Source organism: Cyprinus carpio, chromosome A13 (assembly GCF_018340385.1).
Source record: "Cyprinus carpio isolate SPL01 chromosome A13, ASM1834038v1, whole genome shotgun sequence".
Taxonomy (NCBI): domain Eukaryota; kingdom Metazoa; phylum Chordata; class Actinopteri; order Cypriniformes; family Cyprinidae; genus Cyprinus; species Cyprinus carpio.
The window spans coordinates 16,442,662-16,466,388 of record NC_056584.1 but is presented as its reverse complement, the minus strand read 5'-3'; the positions used below and the strand labels follow the sequence as shown (position 1 = coordinate 16,466,388).

The 23,727-nt window shown below is 37.6% G+C and overlaps 1 protein-coding gene and 1 non-coding gene across 8 annotated transcripts; both read right to left on the bottom strand.

Moving 5' to 3' along the window:
• Positions 1-429: 429 nt before the first annotated feature.
• ldb1a (LIM domain binding 1a) lies at positions 430-22,841 on the bottom strand. 7 transcript variants are annotated; one of them, XM_019124032.2, is made up of 13 exons: positions 22,704-22,841; positions 22,500-22,576; positions 19,498-19,598; positions 6,373-6,475; positions 6,142-6,186; positions 5,535-5,610; positions 5,209-5,311; positions 4,883-5,055; positions 4,435-4,557; positions 3,668-3,751; positions 3,464-3,587; positions 3,222-3,373; positions 430-2,709 (listed from the first exon to the last, which is right to left on the bottom strand). In XM_019124032.2, the coding sequence occupies exons 3-13, from the start codon at positions 19,523-19,525 to the stop codon at positions 2,479-2,481; spliced, it is 1,242 nt and encodes a 413-aa protein (XP_018979577.1). In that variant the 5' UTR covers positions 19,526-19,598; positions 22,500-22,576; positions 22,704-22,841; the 3' UTR covers positions 430-2,478. The 7 variants fall into 7 exon arrangements, with proteins under 7 accessions (XP_018979577.1, XP_018979579.1, XP_018979576.1 ...); XM_019124034.2 differs by having other exon boundaries at positions 3,228-3,373; positions 22,704-22,840; XM_019124031.2 differs by having other exon boundaries at positions 5,209-5,314; positions 22,704-22,839.
• Positions 4,630-4,764, bottom strand: LOC122147356. The gene has a single exon (XR_006161595.1). It is a non-coding gene; the product is annotated as a small nucleolar RNA SNORA13 (small nucleolar RNA).
• Positions 22,842-23,727: the final 886 nt, after the last annotated feature.

Genomic DNA, 23,727 nt, shown 5'->3' with positions numbered 1-23,727 from the left:
CATATGCAAATGTGGACTCTTAATAAAAATATAAGTTTCCAAGCATTCCAAATATCTAATTCCAATGTTCCCGCTTGGGAACTTATTCAAAGAACAAAAACATTTGTTGTGTGATATTTTTAATGGTTTCCTTATTGTTCCTGTTAACTGCCCTAAAGATTTATAGTTCTATTAAAAAATAGGACATACTTCCTGGTGGCCTCAGATTGCTATCACTTATAAACAACCAGGTTAGCAAACACAGCTCTAACCTTAAAACACTTCTAGATCTGTTTGCAGAGGATCTACCTGGAAATATGACGTGTCAGTAGCACTCTATTGACTATTAGAGTTGTTCACATTTCTTATCAGAAACCCAGTGTTCAGGAAGCCTCTCATAATTTGTAATGTACTGTGGATATGCACATTTTAACCATATACCAGGTATGATAGCTTGTGAAAATGTGTTTTATTGGTACCATATATCAGTTGTCAATGGCAGACACAAGGCAAAAATATATCTGTAAAACAACGACAAACAAAGGGGCTCTGAAAACAAAGAACATACCTGCTTAATGGCAGATTTGAGAAATGAACCTGAAACAACACTGTATTTCATGAGTGATGTATTCAAGAAAAATTGCCTTAGGAGGGTTGCATTTAACTACAGACTTTGACCATTTTTATAAATCAGTGCAAGCCTTACAGTGGAGTGCCCTCTGGTGTTTTTAAAACCCAATACACAGGAACCTCAAACAGGCGTCTTGGAATTATTGATCTGGATCATGTTTAAATTATCCAAAGTTTATTAAGAACTCTTATGGAGTCATCCAAGGATTTATATATCATCTTAGGTTAATGAAAAAAAAAAACATAAGTAAAATAATGCACAGAGGCAACATCAAATACACAGCAACATGTATCGTCTCGTAATATAATGCAATGGCAAAGACTTTAAAAAAATAAATACATTGTACATTGACTTAAAAACTATAATCTACCTTCTCAGGTGAAAGGTAGATGTACCTTTAATGCATCTAGAAACAATCTGAAATGAAAGGTTCAGCTTTACTTTTGACATATGAAGGGGTGAAGGGCACAGGGGTCCTAGAGAAGAGTAAATAGAATTACACTTATACAGAACTTGGCTACAATCTTAAATATACAATCACAAATACACAAACAAAATTATGAAAAAAAAACAAAACAAAGTCGTTATATAAATGTGTCAATTAAAAGGATCTCGCTCCTTGGTCTGTAGCATCGGGTAAAAGAAAACAATGGCTGGCATACTAATTTGACGTTTTCCCTAGATTTTACAAGCTAACTATTCCATGTGAATGTCAGGTATTGAGCTTGGTCTGTTCTTTTAAATTGGCTAAAAATCTCCAGGAAACAAAATGTTCATAGCTACGGTCTCAGGACAAAATGTGCCACCAACAGTGTTGGATTTAGATCCTGCAAACAATGAGACTGTTACAGCTGCAATAGCTAATGTCTGACACATGCAGTTCCCAGACATACATGCTATGATCATGTAATCTCATTTTCAAAGACCATTAAAAAAGAAACAAAAGACAGAGAGGTGTAAAGCTTATCTACTTACAATAATGCTGATAACAGTAACAATACAAAATTTGTTATTTTACATTGAGATTGACAGCGTTCTCCAGTTAAAGATGATAATTTTTTTTTTGTTTTAATAAGAACAAAATTCATCATAATCCTTTTTTAAAAATAGATCCAAAATACAGTGACAAGAGTGCAAAGGATATTTAGAGTTTTTTGTTTGCTTGCTTATTTTTCTCTTTAGAAATCATTATTACATTTTTTTAAAAAAAGAACAAGAAACTAAAAAGAATGCAAACAATAATAATAAAAAAAAATTGATAATAATCAAACATTTCTTTTGAGTCTGGTGTAATGGTCAGGCAAGCTCTCAGTGACCATCTCGGGCACGACCAAACTCAAGAACCTCAATGCTTTACACTTTATTTAGTTTTACTTAAAGGACTTTACGTAGTGGTTCTCAACTCCGGTCCTCAAGCTCCGGAACTGTACAGGTTTTTGTTCCAACCAGGTCCTACAAAACAAATAATTGAGTTTTTAAAAATGGAGCGTTGGGTTTGAATCTGAGGTGCACACAATGGTCATATCATTAAACGGTAAGATAAAAAGTGATCCTTTCCTGTCAAGTGAGCACAACAGAAACGGCCATGCGTGTAAAAGCACAGCACGCACAGAGAGACCCGAGGTTGGAACAATAACCCACAGCCTGTTCGCTAAGCCTGAACGAGACACAGAAACGGATGGTGTTGGAAAACGACTCTTAAAGAAATAAAAGAATCAACAAAACGGAATGTCTGATGGCGACAGAGGAGGAGGAGGGCCAATTTCACGTGTGACCAATTGATGACTCGTCAAGCCAGAGAGCTAGAACCGGATCGTGTGAGCAAGCGAGCGAGGTGTCCTCGAGCCTTTCGCTAGCCCCTAACACTTCTACTGCGATGACTGTGAGGTGGGGTTGTCATTTTTGCTCTCCTGGCTGGAGGGAGCTTTGCTGTTCCATGGGCTGTTGGTGCCCAGGGCGGGGGAACTGTTGAAACTGTCCTCATCGTCGATGCCATTGGCCGCATCAAACTGTGTGTTCTCCAGCCGTGTGATGAGCCGCTCATCCTCGTCCCCGAACTCCCCTCCCATGAGAGTGGGCTCTCCCACCACCATCACATCCTGCAGGGGACAGGAAGGGGCGCAAACGTTATCCCCGCAACCCGGGGGTGCTCCGTAGGGGGACGCGGTGGCTTTCTACACCACATCGCAACTGCAGAAGGCACTGAGGAACTACACCTCCACTATTCTGCCCACTACAAGCCCAAATCAGCACAGGAACTTAAACCAGCAGTGCTGTATGAGAAAAGGCTACGTTCACCATGCTGAACACTAAACAGCTCTGCCATGGTGGGCATCCCGGATCCTTGAGTGCTGCACGGGTTCATTCCACCTCGGGTCTCTAGTGTTGGCTGTGTCTCTGGAGCTCAAAACACCCAACAGACTGACAAAAAACCCACAGACCTGCGGCCCTAAAGGACCAGGGACTGCCCAGCATTGGATCATGTCCACTTGTCTCTACGTTGGGTCTGTCTTCCTAATATTATCCATAACTTGAATACAAGCATTGGTTCACCCTCGTCCCGCTACCCATCTCCCAAAGCTCAAAATGGACATTAAAATGAGATGCTTACAGGTACCTGGCTGGAGAGCGCAAAACTGCTGGCTGGACTTTTCTTTTTACTGTTGCTGTTGTTGTTGTTGTTGCCCCCTCCAGAACTCATCGTGCTGCCACCAGACATTTTCCGTTTCCTTCGCTTGTTGGGGGCTTGTCTTGGCGGCTCGGCTGGAGAGAGAGCAAGTGGAGATATCTGAGACTCATGTGGGACACTGCTGGATCTTTCACTCTATTAGAAGTAAGTTGCCCGATCATCACCTGGTGGGGCCACCATCCTCTGCCATTTCTGAAACAGACAGGTTTTGAGGCAGTCTCGTGGGCTGAGACTGTACGTCTTGTGCCTGGACATCAGCTCCTGCATGGGCTCCAGGATTACACAAAGCTGTGGGAGAGGAAAAAACAGTTAGCGATGTTGTTGTAATTCACATCCATCGTTCTGTAGACTGATGGAAATGTACTTACTCGGAGGTAGTTCAGCGTAGAGTTAGATAAGCCACATCTTGTGATGTTTTTTGATAGCTGGTCAAGCATTTGGGGGTCTTGGGCCTGTTGGGGAAGGAATTTATGTTTATCAGCATAACTAGTAGTGCAGACATGATTTTTCTTAAAATGTCTTTAATATTATAAAGTTAAACAACAACAAAAAGCACCATTTAAAAGTTTGGGGTCAGTAGAATTTTTAAATGTTTTGAAAATAAGTCTCTTATGCGCATCCAGTCTACATGATCAAAGTAAAAGTAAAAACACTAATATTGTAAAATATAACTGCAACTTAAAATAACTGTTTTAGTATATTTTAATGTCATAAAATCTAATTTAATATATTTTAAAATGGATCTTATTCACGTGATGGGACAGCTGAATTTTTAGCAGCCATTACTCCAGTCTTCAGTGTCACACGCTCCTTCAGAAATTATTCTAATATGCTGATTTGTGACCATGAAATGTCATTCATCAATGTTTGTGCTGCTTAACATTTTTGTGGAAACTGTACTAACATTTTTCAGGGTTTCTTGATGCATTAAAAGTCCAATAAAACTGCATTTACTTGAAATGGAAGTATTTTGCAGCATTATGAATGTCTTTACTGCCACTTTTGATCAATTTAATGTTTTCAGTTTCAAAACAAAACAACAAAAACTTCCTGACTCCAAACTTTTAGTAATGATGTGATGTGAATAGATACTATAGCAGCAAAAAAACAGTACGACTGAATATCCCAAACTCACATGCATTGCCAGGATGCTCCTTGGCACGACCTCTCTGTGCTGTCTGATGCTGAAGTGCCACGTCTTAATACGCATCATGTCATCAAACATAAACTCGAGGTACAGTCTGCCCTCCACACACACCTGAGGAGATGACAGGACTTCTCAGTTATGTCAAATGGCAATGGTGGAGATGGCCTGCTATAAACTTGACTGTTGTTTTCTTATTGCAATGCTTATTTAATGGAAGCACTCTGAATTCCACTTAAGATCACAACAAGAGTTAATGTATGCCTTCTCTGACACCACATTCACTTTGAAAAGGAAATGAAAGGGCAACACATAAAGGCTATTTTTAAGATTTGTTTCTGACAATAAACTGCAAGAAACGAGTTGTATAATTGTGGCCATACCAAAGGATTTGCTTAGTTAATGTTTTAAAACTGTATCAAACAGAGAAATTTGATACCTGTGTGAACATGGGTTTGCCGTTCTGTGTAACCATGGTGCACTGATCACAGTCCAGGGACACAAAGTTATTGTGGAAAGACTCCTTGGGATGTTTCAGCACATAGAAAAGTTCAGTGGCCCCACCTTCAAAAATACTCCTGAAGTACCGAGGGATCAACGTTCTACCAATAGCTGGAAACATGATAAAATTTGGGATTCAGTTACAGAGGGAATAACAAAATATAAATCCATTTCCTTATGTTTCTGTCTATATTTGATTATTCAAATCAAATTCAAATACAAACATTGCAACCACTGAAGTGACTTTAGAAAACAGAACATTACTATATCGTTTGGGTCCATCTTCCAGACAGAAAGTGATCGTCAGCATTGCATCATCTTCGAAAAACTCTGTTGTGAACGCATCCCACCACAAATTGTCACAGTCCTGCTGAGAAAGCACAAAAAACACTATTCATCTATAATCTTAATTAAAAGGAATTTAAATTAGCTAAACAAGCAACATTTGCATTGCATGTTTTTGCATGCATGCAAACAAAGTACTGTTTCCTTTTCAGCAAATGAAAACAGGATTTCTGTTACTCACTATTAAAATGTGTGTACCATGAATGCTGATGAATGTGATAGTGTTTTTTTTTTGTTTTTTTTACCTCTGTCCAATTCTGTAGTCTTTTGTTGAGCTCAAATATTCTGTAGTCTGTTTGATTTCCAAACGGTGTGTGCCTCCTGTAACATGACAGTTTGGGGTCAGAACTATTTTTAATTTTTAATTTTTTTTTTTTCAAAGAAATTAATACTTTTATTCAGCAAAACTGATAGGAAAGGTTTCTTCAGCAACAAATCAGAAGAATGATTTCTGAAGGATCATGTGACAGCTAAGACTGGTGTACATAAATTACATTTTAAAATATATTAAAATAAAGTTATTTTAAATTGTAATAATATTAAACTGTCATTGGTGAGCACAAGTTACTGCTTTCAAAAACATAAAAAAATTATTGACTTGCAAACTTTTGAACAATAGCGTGTATGTGCATTTAAAAAATAAATTAAGAAAAATTATACTTTTTTCAAGAAAATAATCAAATAATTTGAACAGTATTTTACAAGGCAGAGCAGAGTCTGAAAAGGCTTGTGACAGTTTATAACATAAGCTTTTTTGTTTTAGTACATCCACTATGTATTTACACCCCGCTGTCTGTCTCCTGAAAATATAATGCTGTAGACAAAGATGTCAATTGCCAAATAAGTACTTACCCTATTCCAGGCTCCATGTAAGATGGGGGATACATCGGCGTTGGCCTGAAATATAAGGGCAATTATGAAGAATTTCAAATAAGCAACTTTCATATTACGTATCTAGTGTATTATCAGTTAACTTTAGATAGATATTAGCTAGATGTCAAGCAACTGTTACTTTAAAACTAGAAAATGGCCACACACACATACACACACCATGCAAAACAATAATCACAACATAAGTCTCACCCCACATCTCTATCCAGCATTGCGCCTGGGTGAAATGGAGGGAAGGCACTACCGTTGGGGGGCTCCTTTGGGGAGTACAGCTTGAAGGACTTGGACGAACAGCCTAGAATAGGAAACAGAAAGATAATGAGAAAGAGAACACCACTCAGACATAATAGACTGCACATTTATATCTACAATATACAGACATTTACAGAATATGTACAGACAGGCCTAAAAACACATCCAGTACAATTCTGATGCATCATATGACTTCATCACAACGTCAATATATATATATATATATATATATAAGATATTAGATAGATAAATCACCCATACACTGGTCACCAAACACCATTATGTGATCATGTGACATTGTGATTATTTCCCTGTAGCTTATATTCCCTGTGCAGTCAGGGCCTATAGGTTAAAGTGTCAAAAGGTCACGTATTCGATAATCAAGCACAACCACCAACCGCTCTCCAGGCTGCCCAATGCTTCGGGGGTGTATTCACTGCTGTGTGTGTGCACTAAGTAAGAGCCTTGAGCAAGGCACTGAAACTCCAACTGCTCTCTGGGCACTGCAGCAAAAATGGATGTGTGTGTTCACGGTGTGCGTGTGTGTGCACTTGGATGGGTTAAATTCAAAGGACACCATGCCTGGCTACACGTCATGTCACTAACTCACTCATACTGTATAAAATAATTCATATAACTCCAGTTAGTGCTGTGTAATCCATGTTAACTGAAACAGCAAGCTAAAAGCAACAACCCCAAAACATGCCGGACAGAGACTAATCTAATGCTATGCACAATTCAGTCCATTATTATAATGCAACATTATCCATAAAGTGCACTTCATGATTCTTTTGCACATTTGTGTCACTATATATAAAGGCTATACGATGGAAATAAAGGATGATCCCATACGTTTTGAATAAGGAATTTCCATGATTGTGCTCATGATTTCTTATGTTATGGATATTTGATTAAATCATTTGAATTTAGCAAGAAACATTTATATTAACTATAGAAATATCCATGACTTCTCCCAATATAACATTTCCCTTATATTTCCAGGTTTTGCATGGCAGTCAACCAGAAAAACTGAGAAAAAAAATAAATAAATAAATAAATGATGCTTGGTCTCACATACAGATCTTTCTTTCTACTAGTCTGATGCACCATCCTATCAAAGTTGTGGCTCTGTGAGTTTTAAAAACCGCATAATATAAAATAAACTAAGACATTTTTTCCCAACTACTCTCTTTAAACATTAGAGCGGTTTTTTTTTTTTATTGTGTGTGAGAAATATAATGAGTTAATTAATACTCAGTCATGTCCTTAAGAATTACACACACTATTTAGACTGAAGCTCACACTAAATTATGCTATTCACGCACAATAATAAAAAGACCATTTTAATCCCAAATGATTATCATTTAAAGCCATTAAACACATATATCAAAGGACTGTATTTAATGCCTCTTCACACAGATAAATACTAACAACTTTAACCTCCTCTCTCTGTTGTTGGGGAACATTTGTGCTAAGCTACTATTAAGGTGTAGCTACACTACTTAATATAGTTAATAATAAAGTGCATTGAACTATGATTAGAAGACATAGCACTTAATTAAAAACACCTATTGCTAATTTATTTTTAGCAACTGGATTCCTAGCAAGTCTCGATATTTGTCTACTATAAGGACAAACTTGATAGCCTAGCTTAGCCAGGCCTGGCTCGGAACACAGGCTCAGTCCTGCACAGGTTCGCTGATTATTTCAACAGCATCACCATGGCGACGCAATTCAACGCCTTTATTTTCACGCTTTCTCGCTTTAAAACGAAAAGTTGGTATGAATTCATGTTGCACTGAAGCACAAGCGCACCTGCAGGAATCCAAGCTGGAATTCGACGCGCTCTCTCCCCGGTGCTCCCCGTTTATAATCCCGGTCTGTCGGTCGCTGTTCTTAAAGCGAGGTGAGCTGAAACATCAGCCCCTTCAAACCATGGTGGTGTGCAAAAAGCTGTTACAAAATGCAGCTTCAGCGCTGGTAGTTGTAGACTTTGTTAAACGGGAACCGGACTCAAGGGGGTAACGAGGAAAAGTGCCCATGCGACCCTTTGTTCCTGTTCATGAACAATGGTACAGGCCCTCTTTCTCTCTTATCCGTGCAACCCCCTTCAACACTCCCTGCTCTGGTGGAGCATCAACCCCTCGCGTTCCCCTCCAATCCAGCCCACCCCTCCCCCAGCCCGGACACACTCTACTACTGCCTGCCCTGCACCCAGTACACTTCAGCTTATACTGTACATTTGTCAAAAGGAAAACACTTTCGAGTTGACTACAGGAAATAAATGAATTGATGAATAAATAAATAGATAACACATGACTTAAATGAGCGCAGAGAGGATGCTGTTTACACCACGTACACATCTTTTGAAGACCCTGTTGGCGATAAGCTCTCTAAAATCAGTTATTTAGCTTGTAGCACTTAAACTAGTAACTTTGATAAAAAAAAAAAAAAAAAAAAAAAACTGCATAAAAAACATCAGATTCTTTGCCAGTTAAATATTTTATATATTTATGTATAAAATATATAGTAAAAAATAAAATACTGAAAACATCAGAATGTTTCTGTGCATTTGAAATATTTTAGATATTTATAAAATATACAAGAAACATACATAATTTTTTACATGATATACAATTATTTTATTTAAATTTTTATATAAAATAAACATACAGGTGCATCTCAATAAATTAGAATGTCGGGGAAAAGTTCATTTATTTCAGTAATTCAACTCAAATTGTGAAACTTGTGTATTAAATAAATTCAATGCACACAGACTGAAGTATTTTATGTCTTTGTTTCTTTTAATTGTGATGATTTTGGCTCACATTTAACAAAAACACACCAATTCACTATCTCAACAAAATAGAATATGGTGACATGCCAATCAGCTAATCGACTCAAAACACCTGCAAAGGTTTCCTGAGCCTTCAAAATGGTCTCTCAGTTTGGTTCACTAGGCTACACAATCATGGGGAAGACTGCTGATCTGACAGTTGTGCAGAAGACAATCATTGACACCCTTCACAAGGAAGGTAAGCCACAAACATTCATTGCCAAAGAAGCTGGCTGTTCACAGAGTGCTGTATCCAAGCATGTTAACAGAAAGTTCAGTGGAAGGAAAAAGTGTGAAAGAAAAAGATGCACAACCAACCAAGAGAACTGCAGCCTTATGAGGATTGTCATGCAAAATCGATTCAAGAATTTGAGTGAAATTCACAAGAAATGGACTGAGGCTGGGGTCAAGGCATCAAGAGCCACCACACACAGATGTGTCAAGGAGTTTGGCTACAGTTGTCGTACTCCTCTTGTTAAGCCACTCCTGAACCACAGACAACGTCAGGGGTGTCTTACCTGTGCTAAGGAGAAGAAGAACTGGACTGTTGCCCAGTGGTCCAAACTCCTCTTTTCAGATGAGAGCAGGTTTTGTATTTCATTTGGAAACCAAGGTCCTAGAGTCTGGAGGAAGGGTGGAGAAGCTCATAGCCCAAGTTGCTTGAAGTCCAGTGTTAAGTTTCCACAGTCTGTGATGATTTGGGGTGCAATGTCATCTGCTGGTGTTGGTCCATTGTGTTTTTTGAAAACCAAAGTCACTGCACCCGTTTACCAAGAAATTGTGGTACACTTTTTGAAGATGCTGATTTCATTTTCCACCAGGATTTGGCACCTGCCCACAATAACAAAAAGCACCAAAAGTTGGTTAAATGGCCATGGTGTTGGTGTGCTTGACTGGCCAGCAAACTCACCAGACCTGAACCCCAGAGAGAATCTATGGGGTATGGTCAAGAAGAAAATGAGAAACAAGAGACCAGAAAATGCAGATGAGCTGAAGGCCACTGTCAAAGAAACCTGAGCATCCATACCACCTCAGCAGTGCCACAAACTGATCACCTCCATGCCACGCCGAACTGAGGCAGTAATTAAAGCAAAAGGAGCCCCTACCAAGTATTGAGTACAGTAAATGAACATACTTTCCAGAAGGCCAACAATTCACTAAAAAAGGCCAACAATTCACAGTTTTTTTTATTGGACTTATGAAATATTCTAATTTGTTGAGATTTTGTTAAATGTTTTTTGTTAAATGTGAGCCAAAATCATCACAATTCAAAGAACCAAAGACTTGCTAGACTTCAGTCTGTGTGCATTGAATTTATTTAATACACAAGTTTCACAATTTGAATTGAATTACTGAAATGAACTTTTCCATGACATTCTAATTTATTGAGATGCACCTGTATAAATGTGTCCTTTATATACACTGATGTTCAAAACTTTGGGATCAGTAAGATTTTTTATGTTTTAAAGAAGTCTCTTCTGTTCATCAAGGCTGCATTTATTTGACCAAAAATACAGAAAAACCGAAATATTGTAAAATATTATTACCATTTAAAATACTGGTTTTAATATACTTTCAAATATAATTTATTTCTGTGATGCAAAGCTGAATTTTCAGCAGCCATTACTCCAGTCTTTAGTGTCACATGATCCTTCAGCAATCATTCTATGCTGATTTATTATCAATGTTGGAAACAGTTGTGCCTGCTTTTTTTTTTTTTTTGGAACCTGTGATACTTTTTTCAGGATTATTTGATGAATAAAGCTAAAAAGAACAGGTTTTATTTAAAATAGAAATATTTTCTGACAATGTACTGTAAGTCTTTATTATCACTTTTCACACATCCTTGCTGAATAAAAGCATTAATTTCTTCAATAAATAAAATAAATAAATTGTGTATATATATATATATATATATATATATATATATATATATATATATATATATATATATATATATAAGTACAATAAGTACATCACATACATTTATATTGTTACTATATATTGTTACAAAATATTTATATTTTGAATAAATGCTGTTCTTTTTAATGTTTTATTCATCAAAATCCTGAAAAAAATGATCCAACATTTCCAACATTGATAATAAATCAGCATAATAGAATGATTTCTGAAGGATCGTGTCACACTGAAGACTGAAGTAATTATGCTGATAAAAATTTGGCTTTGATCACAGAAAAAAAAAAAGTTTTTTTTTTTTTTTTTTTTTTTTTTTTAAAGATATATATTTCTTTTAATTGGCCCATCTTAGTTTAATTTCACAACTTAAGTCATTTGGACCTTTCAGTAAAATAGACAGCTGTGAATCTGTCACAATTTTGCTACAATAAAATAATATAACTAAAAATTGACTGTGATATCACTACAGGCTTGATCTGATTCTGTTTCAGCAAATGACTGTAAAACTACAAAATAACCAGCTCATGCTGCATTGAGGGACAGTGGAAATACCCATAAGCCCTTGTGCTTGAATAATTACGTATGCTCAGACAAGGAATTGGAGATTTACAGAATGTGTAGGAAACTTATTTAGAATTAATAGATGTTTAAGATGTATTTTGTGTGTGTTTTAAAGGCACCTGATTAGTGAGAGCTAAGATCTATAAGACATTAGACTTTATTTTAAATTGATTTTATTAATTTAAGAGTTATATGGAAAATAAGCTAAAGATGACTGACTCAGTCTGATCATAACTTGCAATCTATAAATGCCAATGCTATATAACAGAGTAATGGTGTTGCTTATAGCAAAAGATCTTGGCTGGAAATGGTCTGAAGGCTGCTGGCTCAGTCATAGAGATCCATTTCCAACTCTAATCAAACATTCAAAATTACAGACAGGTGTTCGAGGAGTTATGGAAATAAACTCTGCAGTGAGGGATATCCATGGACAGCATTAAGCACCCTTTCCGCAAAGGGACTGGTCCTGTAATTTATCTCTATTTTCTGGCAATGTCACGAAAACAAATTCCACTGTCCTGTGTTCACAGGCAATGAATAAATACTTTAATAAATATGCAAATTCTGTCATTCTGAACTCTTGCCTTGTGATATCAGTACTTGAATAGATATCAGCCTGTTTTTCATAAAAAGGGTTAAACCCAATTAAACACAGATAAAACTGTAAGAGAAACTTACAAACAAGCAATAATAACAAGACAGAAAAAATTTTATTGAATGTTTTGTTACGCCACACTAAATCAATCAAATAAAATTCAATATTTGTGTTTTTCCTGTTAGTTATATCAAAAGTATGTAATTGGGATCGAAATGACAGTTTCTACAGAATACTAAAGAATCTACAGTATACTAAATTGGTCGTGGGTCAAGTCAGCACATATTGAATTCATAATAAATTACTGTGGGTCACATAGGCACATGGGTCAGACCCCTCCACTCCCTCAGATAGAACAACATCGCCCCCTGGTGTCATGAACGTGCATAAACCACAAATCTTCTGAAGAAATTTTTTTTGCAAAGAAATTATGGGCCAACTTCACGATTATACATGAGTGTTAATGGAGCCACTGATTATTATATAAATTAGCATGTGAAATCAGGATGACAGGTACCTCAACATGGGTCTGATAACTGATGGATCTAATAAGCTGCTTGGTTAAATGGCACATTAAGACATGCAAAAAAAAAAAAAAAAAGATTATATCTAAACGTCTATTGGGGGCCCTTGTTGAATTCATTTATGAGCTTTATGAAGCTTTATGAACGTCCTTCATCTGCAGTAGTGAAGCTTTTCTCAGTTTAACTCCTCTGGTTTGAATGAAGGATTGCCTCTGTGGGAAAACTCCATCCTCCACCGACATGGCTGACAAAATCTCTTTCCCCGATGAGGCCTCTGCTTGCCTCTGAGTGCTCCAGGGGCTCTTTGTTATGCCACTGCCTCATCTCTCCCAAACACTAGCACAGAAGGAGCCATGCGCCTCACGCTCACCCAGGCTGCTCACAGCTACACGGCTGGCAGAGCGCGATAATGCTCTGGCGACAGACGACATATGTGAGTGCCATACTAACTACTGTGGGGGAATGACTGCAATACAATCATATCTAATGTCTGTCCTCCACTCAGAGGAATGAGCAGGAGAGGAATCTACACTTTTGCTTTTTTTTTTTTTTTTTTATATGAAATCGATGTAATAAATCCCAAGATTCAGATTAAGCATGTGAATATTTTGTTTAGGGTTCCCACGATGCGTGAAAACCTGGAAATTTTAGGGACTTTCAAAGTTTGACTGGAAATTATTGAAATCTTATACAGTCATGAAAAATTCTAAACTCTTTCTATAGCCAACAGAAAAATGTTATATTCTGAAGTGTTTCTTTGGCTAAATACTCTATGTGAGATCTCTGTAAATCTGTTTAACAAAACACAAACTGGAAAACTTGTGGTAAAATCATGAAAAATCATTGGTGAGAAAATACAGAAAATCTCAATGTACATGCTAATATGTTGGTAAAATTTTTTTTTTTTTTTTTTCAAAAAATATTTCAGTACAATATAATACAGAAATTTGATTATCTTGATTATTGATGTTTTATCAGTTTTATTCAATAAAAATAGTTATATAGTTAATATACACTACATTTGTTTGATTAAAATACAGTAAAAACAGTGAAATAATTTAAAATAGCTATTTTCTATTTTAATTTATTTTAAAATATAGTCTATTTTTATGAAGGTTATTAATCTAGTCAGAAATCTTTCTGTGCTTATTTGGGCTTCATTTCTTATTATCATTAATGTTGAAAACAGTTGTGCTGCTTCATATTTGTGTGACATCCATTTTTTAGGATTTTTGATGAATAAAAAGTTCAAAAGAATAGCATTTATTTGAAATAGAAATCTTTTGTAACATTCTAAATAATTTAATGCATCCTTTGTTAAATAAAAGTATTAATTCCTTTTTAAAAAATCTTACTGACCCCAGTCATGACTCACCGATACTAGCAATGAACACATGCCTCTGATTTTCCAGATGATGATATTCTGATGTTCAAACAGTCTCTTCAGGCTTTTCTAAAGCTTATGCTCTACAAGTGATTCCTTTCTTTTCATCCCAAACTACTCATTACCACCTAAAACTCTTACAAGCATTTGATGCCAGAGATGTATGCAAAGCTGAGTGAACCCACCGGTGGATTAAACTGACTGGCTTTTTTTGTTGCAAGCATCTCTTTAAGCCGTTAAATCATTTGGAAACACACGTTGCACTGCTGTGAGAGGAAATAAGATGAGGGCTCTGAAATGCCCATGCTTAACAAATATACAGTGAATATTCTGCCTCCTGCTGCAATGCAGTGGCGGCTTAGTGGTTAAAGATGTGGCAAAGCACTTAACCTCAGGTCACTCCGTGGGGACTGGACCTGTAATAAATATACTGTAAGTCACTTTGGATATGAAAGCATCTGATAAATGACTAATAAGTAACTGTGGTGTTTGTTGACTTTGTTGGCAAACACTTGATGCCATCAAACACCAATGTCAGACCTCAAAAAGCAGTGGGGGAAATACTTGATGAGAATGCTGAGGAAAATCAATGAGCAGTAAAACATACTGAGGAAAACACATTTGCTGTCATTGGGAAATAATATCATTGGGAATAAATCAGTTCTGGCACTTTAGGTGTTCCCAACATAAAATACACACTTCAGGTATATAGAGAGAGCGTGGGGTCTGTTCTAATCATACTCAGTGTGTTTCATCAGCAGCCGCAGGGTCGGGTCATGGAAGAGATCGAGATCTCAGGGCAGGAGCCGCTGAGCTGGAAATCATAGAGTAGCAAACAGCTGATCCTTGTCACTCTACAAGATACAGATGCCTTTGCTTACTTCTCATTTTATTACATTTTACATATTTCATTCATTTTATTACTGCAGTTTTACAATACACTCTTGCATTTACAATTGCTGATCTATATTATTATTTGGCTCAACTATAGCAACTGTCCTTTATCATGATTGCAAAACTACATTTTCTGAACAAAATATTTGCCCATACAAAAGTCACTGTCAGAGTGTTGGTATGCAGTGGCTAGAATGTTTTGGGTAGTTGCAAAGCAGGTTACTGGCCCAAGTAAATAGTCATCATCTTTTAAAGATTCTCCATGATATTCTGGTTTCTAGGTGGCTTGGCTGTACCTTCAGAGTAAGTCTAGTCTAATGAAAGAATTTCTTACCGCATATGTATAGCTCCAGATTTTTCAATGACTCTTACTGCAAATTACTTCATGATTACACCAGTCGGTGTTGATAAGTGACTGTATTTTGATTGTCTATTAAATGATTTGTTCAAAAACACGATTCAATCAAGAATGAGACATAGAATTCTGAATAGCTTAATAGCATAGGCCTATTACTATTTCTGCAATATACGGTGAATATATTAAGAGTAGCATGATAGTGCACTATTTTGAATTCAAGTGTTTTCATGAGTCATTGAATGATTCACTCAAACAATTCGTTCAAAAACAATGATTCAGTTCGAAACAAACCATAACGACTGTGTGTTTCTGTTTTAGTTTGGTAAGTATCGTGGTTCGAAAAGTAGACAAAGTAACTGGTAATATTGTATGTAAAATATAAGTTACTCAATATTAACTTCTTATTAACCTTTTTATTTTAAAAAATGATAACACTATTAACTGTATAGTGAACTAGCTGCCTACATAATAGCAAAATCACATTTCAGTAGCCTACTGTTGTGATTACCTGCAGAAAAATGTAATAGTTTTGACCCGTTTATACTGTGTGAGAAAGTTTTTTTTTTTTCAATGTAATAACTACTTTTTTTTCACCTGCCCTAAAATAACATTTTGTATTAATAATGGCAAATTCTGTAAATGTAATAAAAAATGATTGCATATTTGTTTATATATGAGGATGACAGTTTGAAAACACCTAGTCTCAGCCACAGATGGCTGAACGTCTGATGCATATGGGACACAAAAGTGGAAACACTTCAGGAGTTTTGAAGTCGTCATAGGATTGGTTGAATTCTACAGGATTTCCGGGAGACGTGTGTCGCATTCTTTTACGTTCTGCCTGAAAACAAAGATGCCATGGCGCCAAACCCCCTAACGAAAGAAGAAAGCCATAGTGTTTACAACTGTGATGACGAGCGCTTATTAGGATCAACTAAACGCTGGATTCTCAAAAGTATGTGAAATATTTAAAGTTCGCGGCATAGAATCTTTAAAATACATCAAGAGAGTTTTGCACACCAGTCTGTTATTGTGGTGACATATCCACACCCCAATTCATGGTGCTGAACAAAACGAACTGTGATTGGTTGTTTGACATGTTGGTCAAACGGCCTCATTGGCGGGCCTTGGCCAATGAAAGCTGCCATGGCAAGTATAGAAAACACCTGGAAAAGTAACAGCACACCTCTCATCATCAATCCGCACAATTTAAAGAATCATTCATATCCATTACACAAACAGTGAGTCACATGACAAATCCTAATACAAATAACAATACAAATAGAGGTACAAGTATAAGCAATAGCAATATTGATGCTTATCCTACAAAGCACCACTAATAAATTTTCATTCAGTCCGTAAAATCATGTGTCCTTTTTGTTCAGACAGGACATTGATTCTTGCTGTGGTGGAGTTGTGCAGCTGGCAAATGCCAGCTCTCATCTAATATTCCCTCACCATAGGTGACATGTGACATTACGAGTTCTAACATCCCCATCTAACACTGACAAGTTGAAGGGAGCTGATTTTCTGCAAAGGAAGCCATTTTGTTCTAGCTCTGTGTAATGAGACAGATCCATGAGCCATGAGCTGGAAAGGGGGGAGTTGTTGCACACGTGCACACAAACGCACACTAAACGCACAGGCATTGCCAATCCAGCAGGGAGACAGTAAATCAGCGCAGCTTCTCCCAACTTGACAGGCACACCCTAACCCTTTCATTGTTGTGCAACTTGAAACAGGCTTGCTTTGTGACCGAGACTGCTATTTTAGCTTTGCTTAAAGTCATTTTCTTCTAATCAAGGGGACATGTGATTTTCTGCATGAGTTAACAGGACACATGCTGATATCGAGTGCCTGTGGGTGAAAGGTAGATGGTCTAGTGGCAGAGAGCAGCTGGACGGAGCTTAGTAAAATTGAAAAATGTTGTTATCTAGCTCAAACAAAGCTATAAAAGAGTCCATTAAAAGCGTGCAATCCGTGCTCAGTGATATATCCGCGAATCCAGACAGGAAGATCACGGCGGCCCACTGTACGTGCAGCCCACATGAGCATAGGAATGTAAACAAACCAGACTTCAAACGAAACCTGTGTCAAGGGGAGGGGTATGCGCTGTAAGCACAGATTGCATCGTGTTTCTGACAGAGGTGAACATCACAAGCAGTTTTTTACGGTGCTCTTCTGCCTTTTATGAAACAGCACTGTGGGATCCCACACTAAAGCAAGAAAGAGCCGTCTCTCTTGCTCCGAGCCTGTTTCAGTCTCACCCCGTCTCCTTCCTTCTTCTCTTCGCCCTCTTTCCCGCCTCCCTTCTCACAAAAAAGGAAAGCAATCAGACAGGACACATGTCTGTGGAAATTTCCATGACTACGCTTGTAAAAATGTACCCTTGTGACTTGATTTCTGAATTTAAACAAACGCAACGTGCCAAATTTTGGCTTGTTTATCAGTAGGGTTGCCAGAGAGGCTTTTGTGGCTGGCTCTTGCACTGAGATAAAAATCTGACTTGAGAATGTCTTAAGAAACTGCTTACCTTGTGTTTATGGCACCAAAACAATCCCCCCACTGGTCCAAACTTGTCTTGATGCCATTCACCTTGTTTTTAATCTTTACTGCAGTGAGGGAGAGGACAGACTTTACGTGCCTTGTAATAGTGATTGTCTTTCCATGATGCCACAGATCTTAAGAACATGAAGTTTGGTACTTGGAAACTCTTATAGACTGAACATATGGACTCGATTAAAAACGTATTTAAGTGATCCAAAGACTATATCTTGTGAGAGAAAAAGACTGGGTCAGAAACAAGAGTGCTTTGTGTCTGGTGGTGTAAATTTGTCCTCTCTGTGTAGGTGATGGCGCACACTGGGCTTCACAGCAAAGTCAACATATGCTACATCACTGCGATTCTGACCACACTCAAACAAGCTACGCTTATTCATTATAGGGCCAACAGGTAACATTCAGATACTAAGATTTCCAAAAGTTACAAATGGCAAAAGAACGGAGAAAGCAGCTGTATATCATCACTCTGTCACTCTTTACAGGTTTACACAAGGTAAATGGCCAAAAGTTTCATGCTGCCATTGATCAGAGTTTCCCTATGAGGATACCTGCTGTTAGATCACCAACATGAAGCCATGTCTTTAGGAACATCATTTGATTCTAAGCCAAGGATATAGTGGTGCTAACATTTTTATGAAGATTCTACGGCTGGCAAAGTCTTTTGTTTGGTTCAAACTGATCAAATGTACACTTTAAATGCAAATAAGTAAATACACATATTATAAGGATTAGGACGGCTGTCCAAAAAGTTAATGCCTTCAACTTCAAATGCCTTCAACATGTGAAAAATATTTGCAATGCAGATGAATGAATTTATGTCAGAAGTTTTTCCATTACAGAAACAATCTTTATATTATTTCCTGGCATCAGCACAAATGACCAACCAATGCCTAAAACTGCTTTCAGAACATGATTAATGAAGAAAAAACAAAGAGAATGTTTTTCATAACCGTCAGAAGTTAAACTGCCACAGTGTCTTGCTCAATCAAAATCCTTTACTTGTTTCTCTATGCAAAGCACTTTAAGATGTGTGCGAGAGCTGACGTCATGTGACAAAAGGACAGCACTCCACACAATTATACACACAAGTCAGAGAAGCTATTCAACAGCAATGTCCAGGAAGTCTCTGCTCTGAGATCACAAACAAATGCATGCCATTACATGCAGAAATAAAATACACAAATTAACTTTTAAAACAAATGTCACCATACAGGAATGCTGATTTATTTAATGCTCCTTTCCAGTTCAAATAAACAGGCCACGGATATAGTGCACAATGCAACATATGACCTAAGTGGCTCTACATTATTGGTGTAAGAGAGATGTGAAATCTTCCAGGTATAGTGCTCTCCCTTTCATTCCCAAAACCCCATGCAGTTTTGTAACTCCTGCCTGAAGCTGTTCATGCAGAAGAGATGGAATTAAAGCTCTTACCTGGGCAAGCACAACCTCCAACAGACATCTTCTCACATGTTTGGCACTGCTCTTAATGAAATGGTGTTGTTCAGTCCACGCACTGTTAGCATGGGCTTCTTCTGAGAAATAGAAACAGGCAGAAAGGGGTGGGGAGTCAGCAGGAGGAGGGCACAAAAAAAAAATCAAAATGTAGAAACAAGAGCTCAGCGAGAAACAGGAAGTAGGAATTACACTCCTGCTCGACACTGCGCCCAGGTTCATTAATATGCAAATTGCAATACTTGTGGGTGGGAGAAAATATGAGAGTGAGAGAGAGAGTGTGTGTTTGTGTGTGTGACACAGGAGAGGATCAGAGAGGGAGGGAGAGGGAAAGCGAGAGCCAACATTGTCAAAGTGACCTGTGAGGCACATTTTAGAGCACACTGGCCATGTGATGCTGTTCTTTTTTTCTCTCCATGTATTGCCTATTTTTGCCTTGTGCTGCTAACAGAGATAAACAGAGGCAGCCAGAGCCGAGAGGCACGGAGTCATTACCGCCTAGTGGAGCTACGACACACTGCATAAACACACACAAGCACACGTACAGCCTGCCCTCCTGATGCTCCCTGGGGTCTGCTGTACAGCTCACCCCTGCCAGAGTGAGACACACACACTCTATCTGCTGCATGACTGATCTGCCTTCTCCTCATACAGTTGTCCTTCATTTCATTAAACCTATGCATTGCTGTACATTACTCTGTCTCTTTGATACATTCACAAAAAAGTACAGTGGTGTAGATGCGCACAATATATTGGTACCATATTGGTAATTAGCAAAAAAAAAAAATATATATAAAAAAAAACAATATATATATATATATATATATATATATATATATATATATATAGTTTGTTTTAAAATAAATTAGATACATTTAAAGTATTGGATATTCAATTGTACATGCTTATTTAAAATACCTTTGCCGTCATTTAATATATGTTAATATTTGTATAATATTGTATGTTTAATATTAAATATTTGTGTATTATTATACAAATATTTTATAGTGACTATTTACATAAATATTACTAGCAAAGAATAAATATAATATTAGCATAGTAAATATTAATAAAAAGACACTTATTTAATAACAATTAATGAATTAATTAAATCTTTACACTGTATATATTTTAATGTTATGATGCCTAAATTCACTTGTAGAATTTAAAATGATTGATTCTAGTTGGTTTTCTTTTTTTATTTATTTAGAAAAAAAAAACATATAATATTGGAATATTACATTTGAAAATATATAATATTGGAATTTTTTATATCTATAATTTTAATATCAGTGCCTGTGAGATCACAATGATTAGATGGAAATACTATGGTATTTACATGGTAATTTTTCATGGTACAAAAAACATGCTTTTCTAATTACAATAACTGTGATTTATTCATAGTGACAAAAATTATACTGTTAATGGCTTCGTATTCATATACCATTCCATTTACATAGTGCTTTTACTTCTACTCTTAAGAATACTATGGTATTTTTATGTCCTTAAACATAATATATATAGCCTATATATTGTGTAAATATACTAAATGTGATTTATTCATACTGACAACATCAACCAATTTAATGGTTTTGTTAATATCATTATCATCTACCTGGTACATCAAGATACATTTACATCAAGTATCTTGGTATTTCCCATTATATGTGTCCAAAACATGTTAACTTTTTCTGTAGTAATAACATTGATTTATTCATAATGACAAAATAATGGTACTGTTAACATATTCACACAGAATGGCATTTACTTCTAAAAATATTATGGTTAAAAACATAGTAATATAATTTTTTTTCATTGAGTATAGTAACTGTGGTAACTGTGATTTATTTGTAATGATTTTGTTACCATGTTCATATTGCAAGATGTCTAAATACCTTGTTCTATAAATGTGGCAACTGTCATTTATTTGTACAGATGAGAAAATGGTTCAGTTAATGGCTACAGAGATTTTAGATTAAAAATGCAAAACGTACCTGGAGCACTGGGACAGCCCAGAGAGTGTACTAAGGTGTCTAATTTCTTCAAGAACCCGTATCTAAAACTGGCTGAGCGCTCACACAAAACATTACAATGTAGAAGTTATTCACATCTGTCTTTGTCTAAGTGCACATTCACATCTTCAGCCGTCCCTTTTTTAAAGACTCATTGGCTTTCCCATAGTCTAAAATGGCAGAGGTCCCTGTCCACATGGCACCCGCTCGGTGTCAGTCCCGCGATCGATCCGACACCTCCCTCGCTCTGCCCCGCTCTCCCTTCTCAAAGCCTCTCCCTCCAGTGGGCTGTGCTTCTAACTACCGAATCTCACACACCACTGGTCCTTTATGTCCCATGTCAAAGCCACCTGACAACTCCAGAGAGGGGGAGTGTGAGAGCACTCAGCAACCTCTTGATTTCACAGACTCTCATCCGGCGTATCTAGGGAACAAGGCACTGCTTTCATCGCACCGCTGTTATTACATGTTACCTGTCACTCAAAATCATTATGGTGACACAGAGACAACACTCTCCATCCCACATGCACACAAACGACCAGCCAGTCAGATGTAAAAACCAGTCCCTGCGATTACTTACTCCTAAAATGCCTTTAATGAACTCTGATTTACTTTCCTTAGCTGAGTGGAGCTGCGGGGCCAAAACACAGTGAGCGAAGAACAAAGAAAAAAAAATCACACTGAAGGGTTTCTTTGCGCTGCTGTAGGAAATGGCTTTTTGTTTTCAGAACCACAGATTGGCTTTGAAGCCCTGAGCCTCGGGAGATGCGCTTCACCACAGACTGTACAATCAGGTCCTGCTCTCCCGCCATCCCTTCCTCCCTCCCTCTTCTTCGTCCTCAGTCACACACGCTCACACTCCAACTCGCAGCTCTGCTGAAAACAAAGATGATCCCTCCTCTGTCTTTCCTCTGACACCACCATTGTCGAAGCTTAGATGTTTACCTGGGTGCGCTGACACTCACTCACCTTCGCTCGAAGTCACGGTGGTGTTCCCGGTGCTGCCACGCTGTCGAGAAACAGAGAGGAAGGATCTATGATCCACTCTTCATCCAATTAAGTGCATGAAAACAACACAAAATGCAGCCAGTTTATTATACTAAAACGGCCTGAATTCAATAAAACCAAATTAATCTAATCAAGTTCCATATTGTTTGCCTCACCACATTGTACCTTTTCAGGGTCTGTGCTGTTTGTGGTAGTCGAAGCTCGATGTATTGATGATCTGGAGCTGGGTCAATTAGCCCTAAAAAGCATGGACAGAGAGAAATAGAGAGAGAGAACGTAGAGGAGAGCAAAAGGAGGAGGCGGGAGAGAGCGCACGGATCCACTGGAATAAATATGACGCAGAGCCAGAGCAACTTCTCCAGCCCGCTGTACCCAGCGAGGGCACTGTCACCATGGCAACGGCAGAGCAGTGATAGCTCGCCGGGGCACACAAGGCACGGCATTATTCTGTCTCTCGCTCGCTGGAAATACACAGTTCCACTCAGACGGCGAGTATGTAGGCAGGGGGACGGGCACCTTGTGTTCAATTAGCTCTACTCATTCTGGGCCCCAGGAGCCCAGCCACCTGTGACCTAAGATGAGGACCAACGCTGCTTAATGTGAAGATTATTTGAGAACACGCCAAATGGGTCACCAATCAGCATTTGGAGACGGATCCTTACAGACTCTATGTTAAACAAAGCAAAGTGTCTGCCTAGTTGAGTTGAATGGGAAAAGTTTATATGGCATTGTGAAATGAGAAAGGTTTATTGGCTTGCTGAGAAAAACTTGGGGTGTTTACACGACAACAAGTGATAAAAAACTGAGAAGTTTTTCCTTTGTGTTTTTGAAAAGATTTCCATACAGACGACAACGTTGTCAAACCAATCCCTGATCACACTGATCTACGAAAACGAATAAAAATGCTGCATTATGCATGCTAGGCCAGTAGTTGGCGATTACACTTTATAAAGAAACACTGCGTGCCTGCGTATATACCTATAGATTGAACACATAATATGCAAGTGCATGTAAGTACATTTTTGTACTTTACATGAAAGTTTGTGTCTCCAGGCCAACAAAACACTGTTGTTGTTTAAATCTATGGCCAAAATGCATAAAAAGGTTTCCATTTTAGTTGAAGACTGTTGTGTAAACGCCCCCTTGGTTTGTTGGTCTTAGCTGGTTTACAGTGGACTCCCAGTCTGGC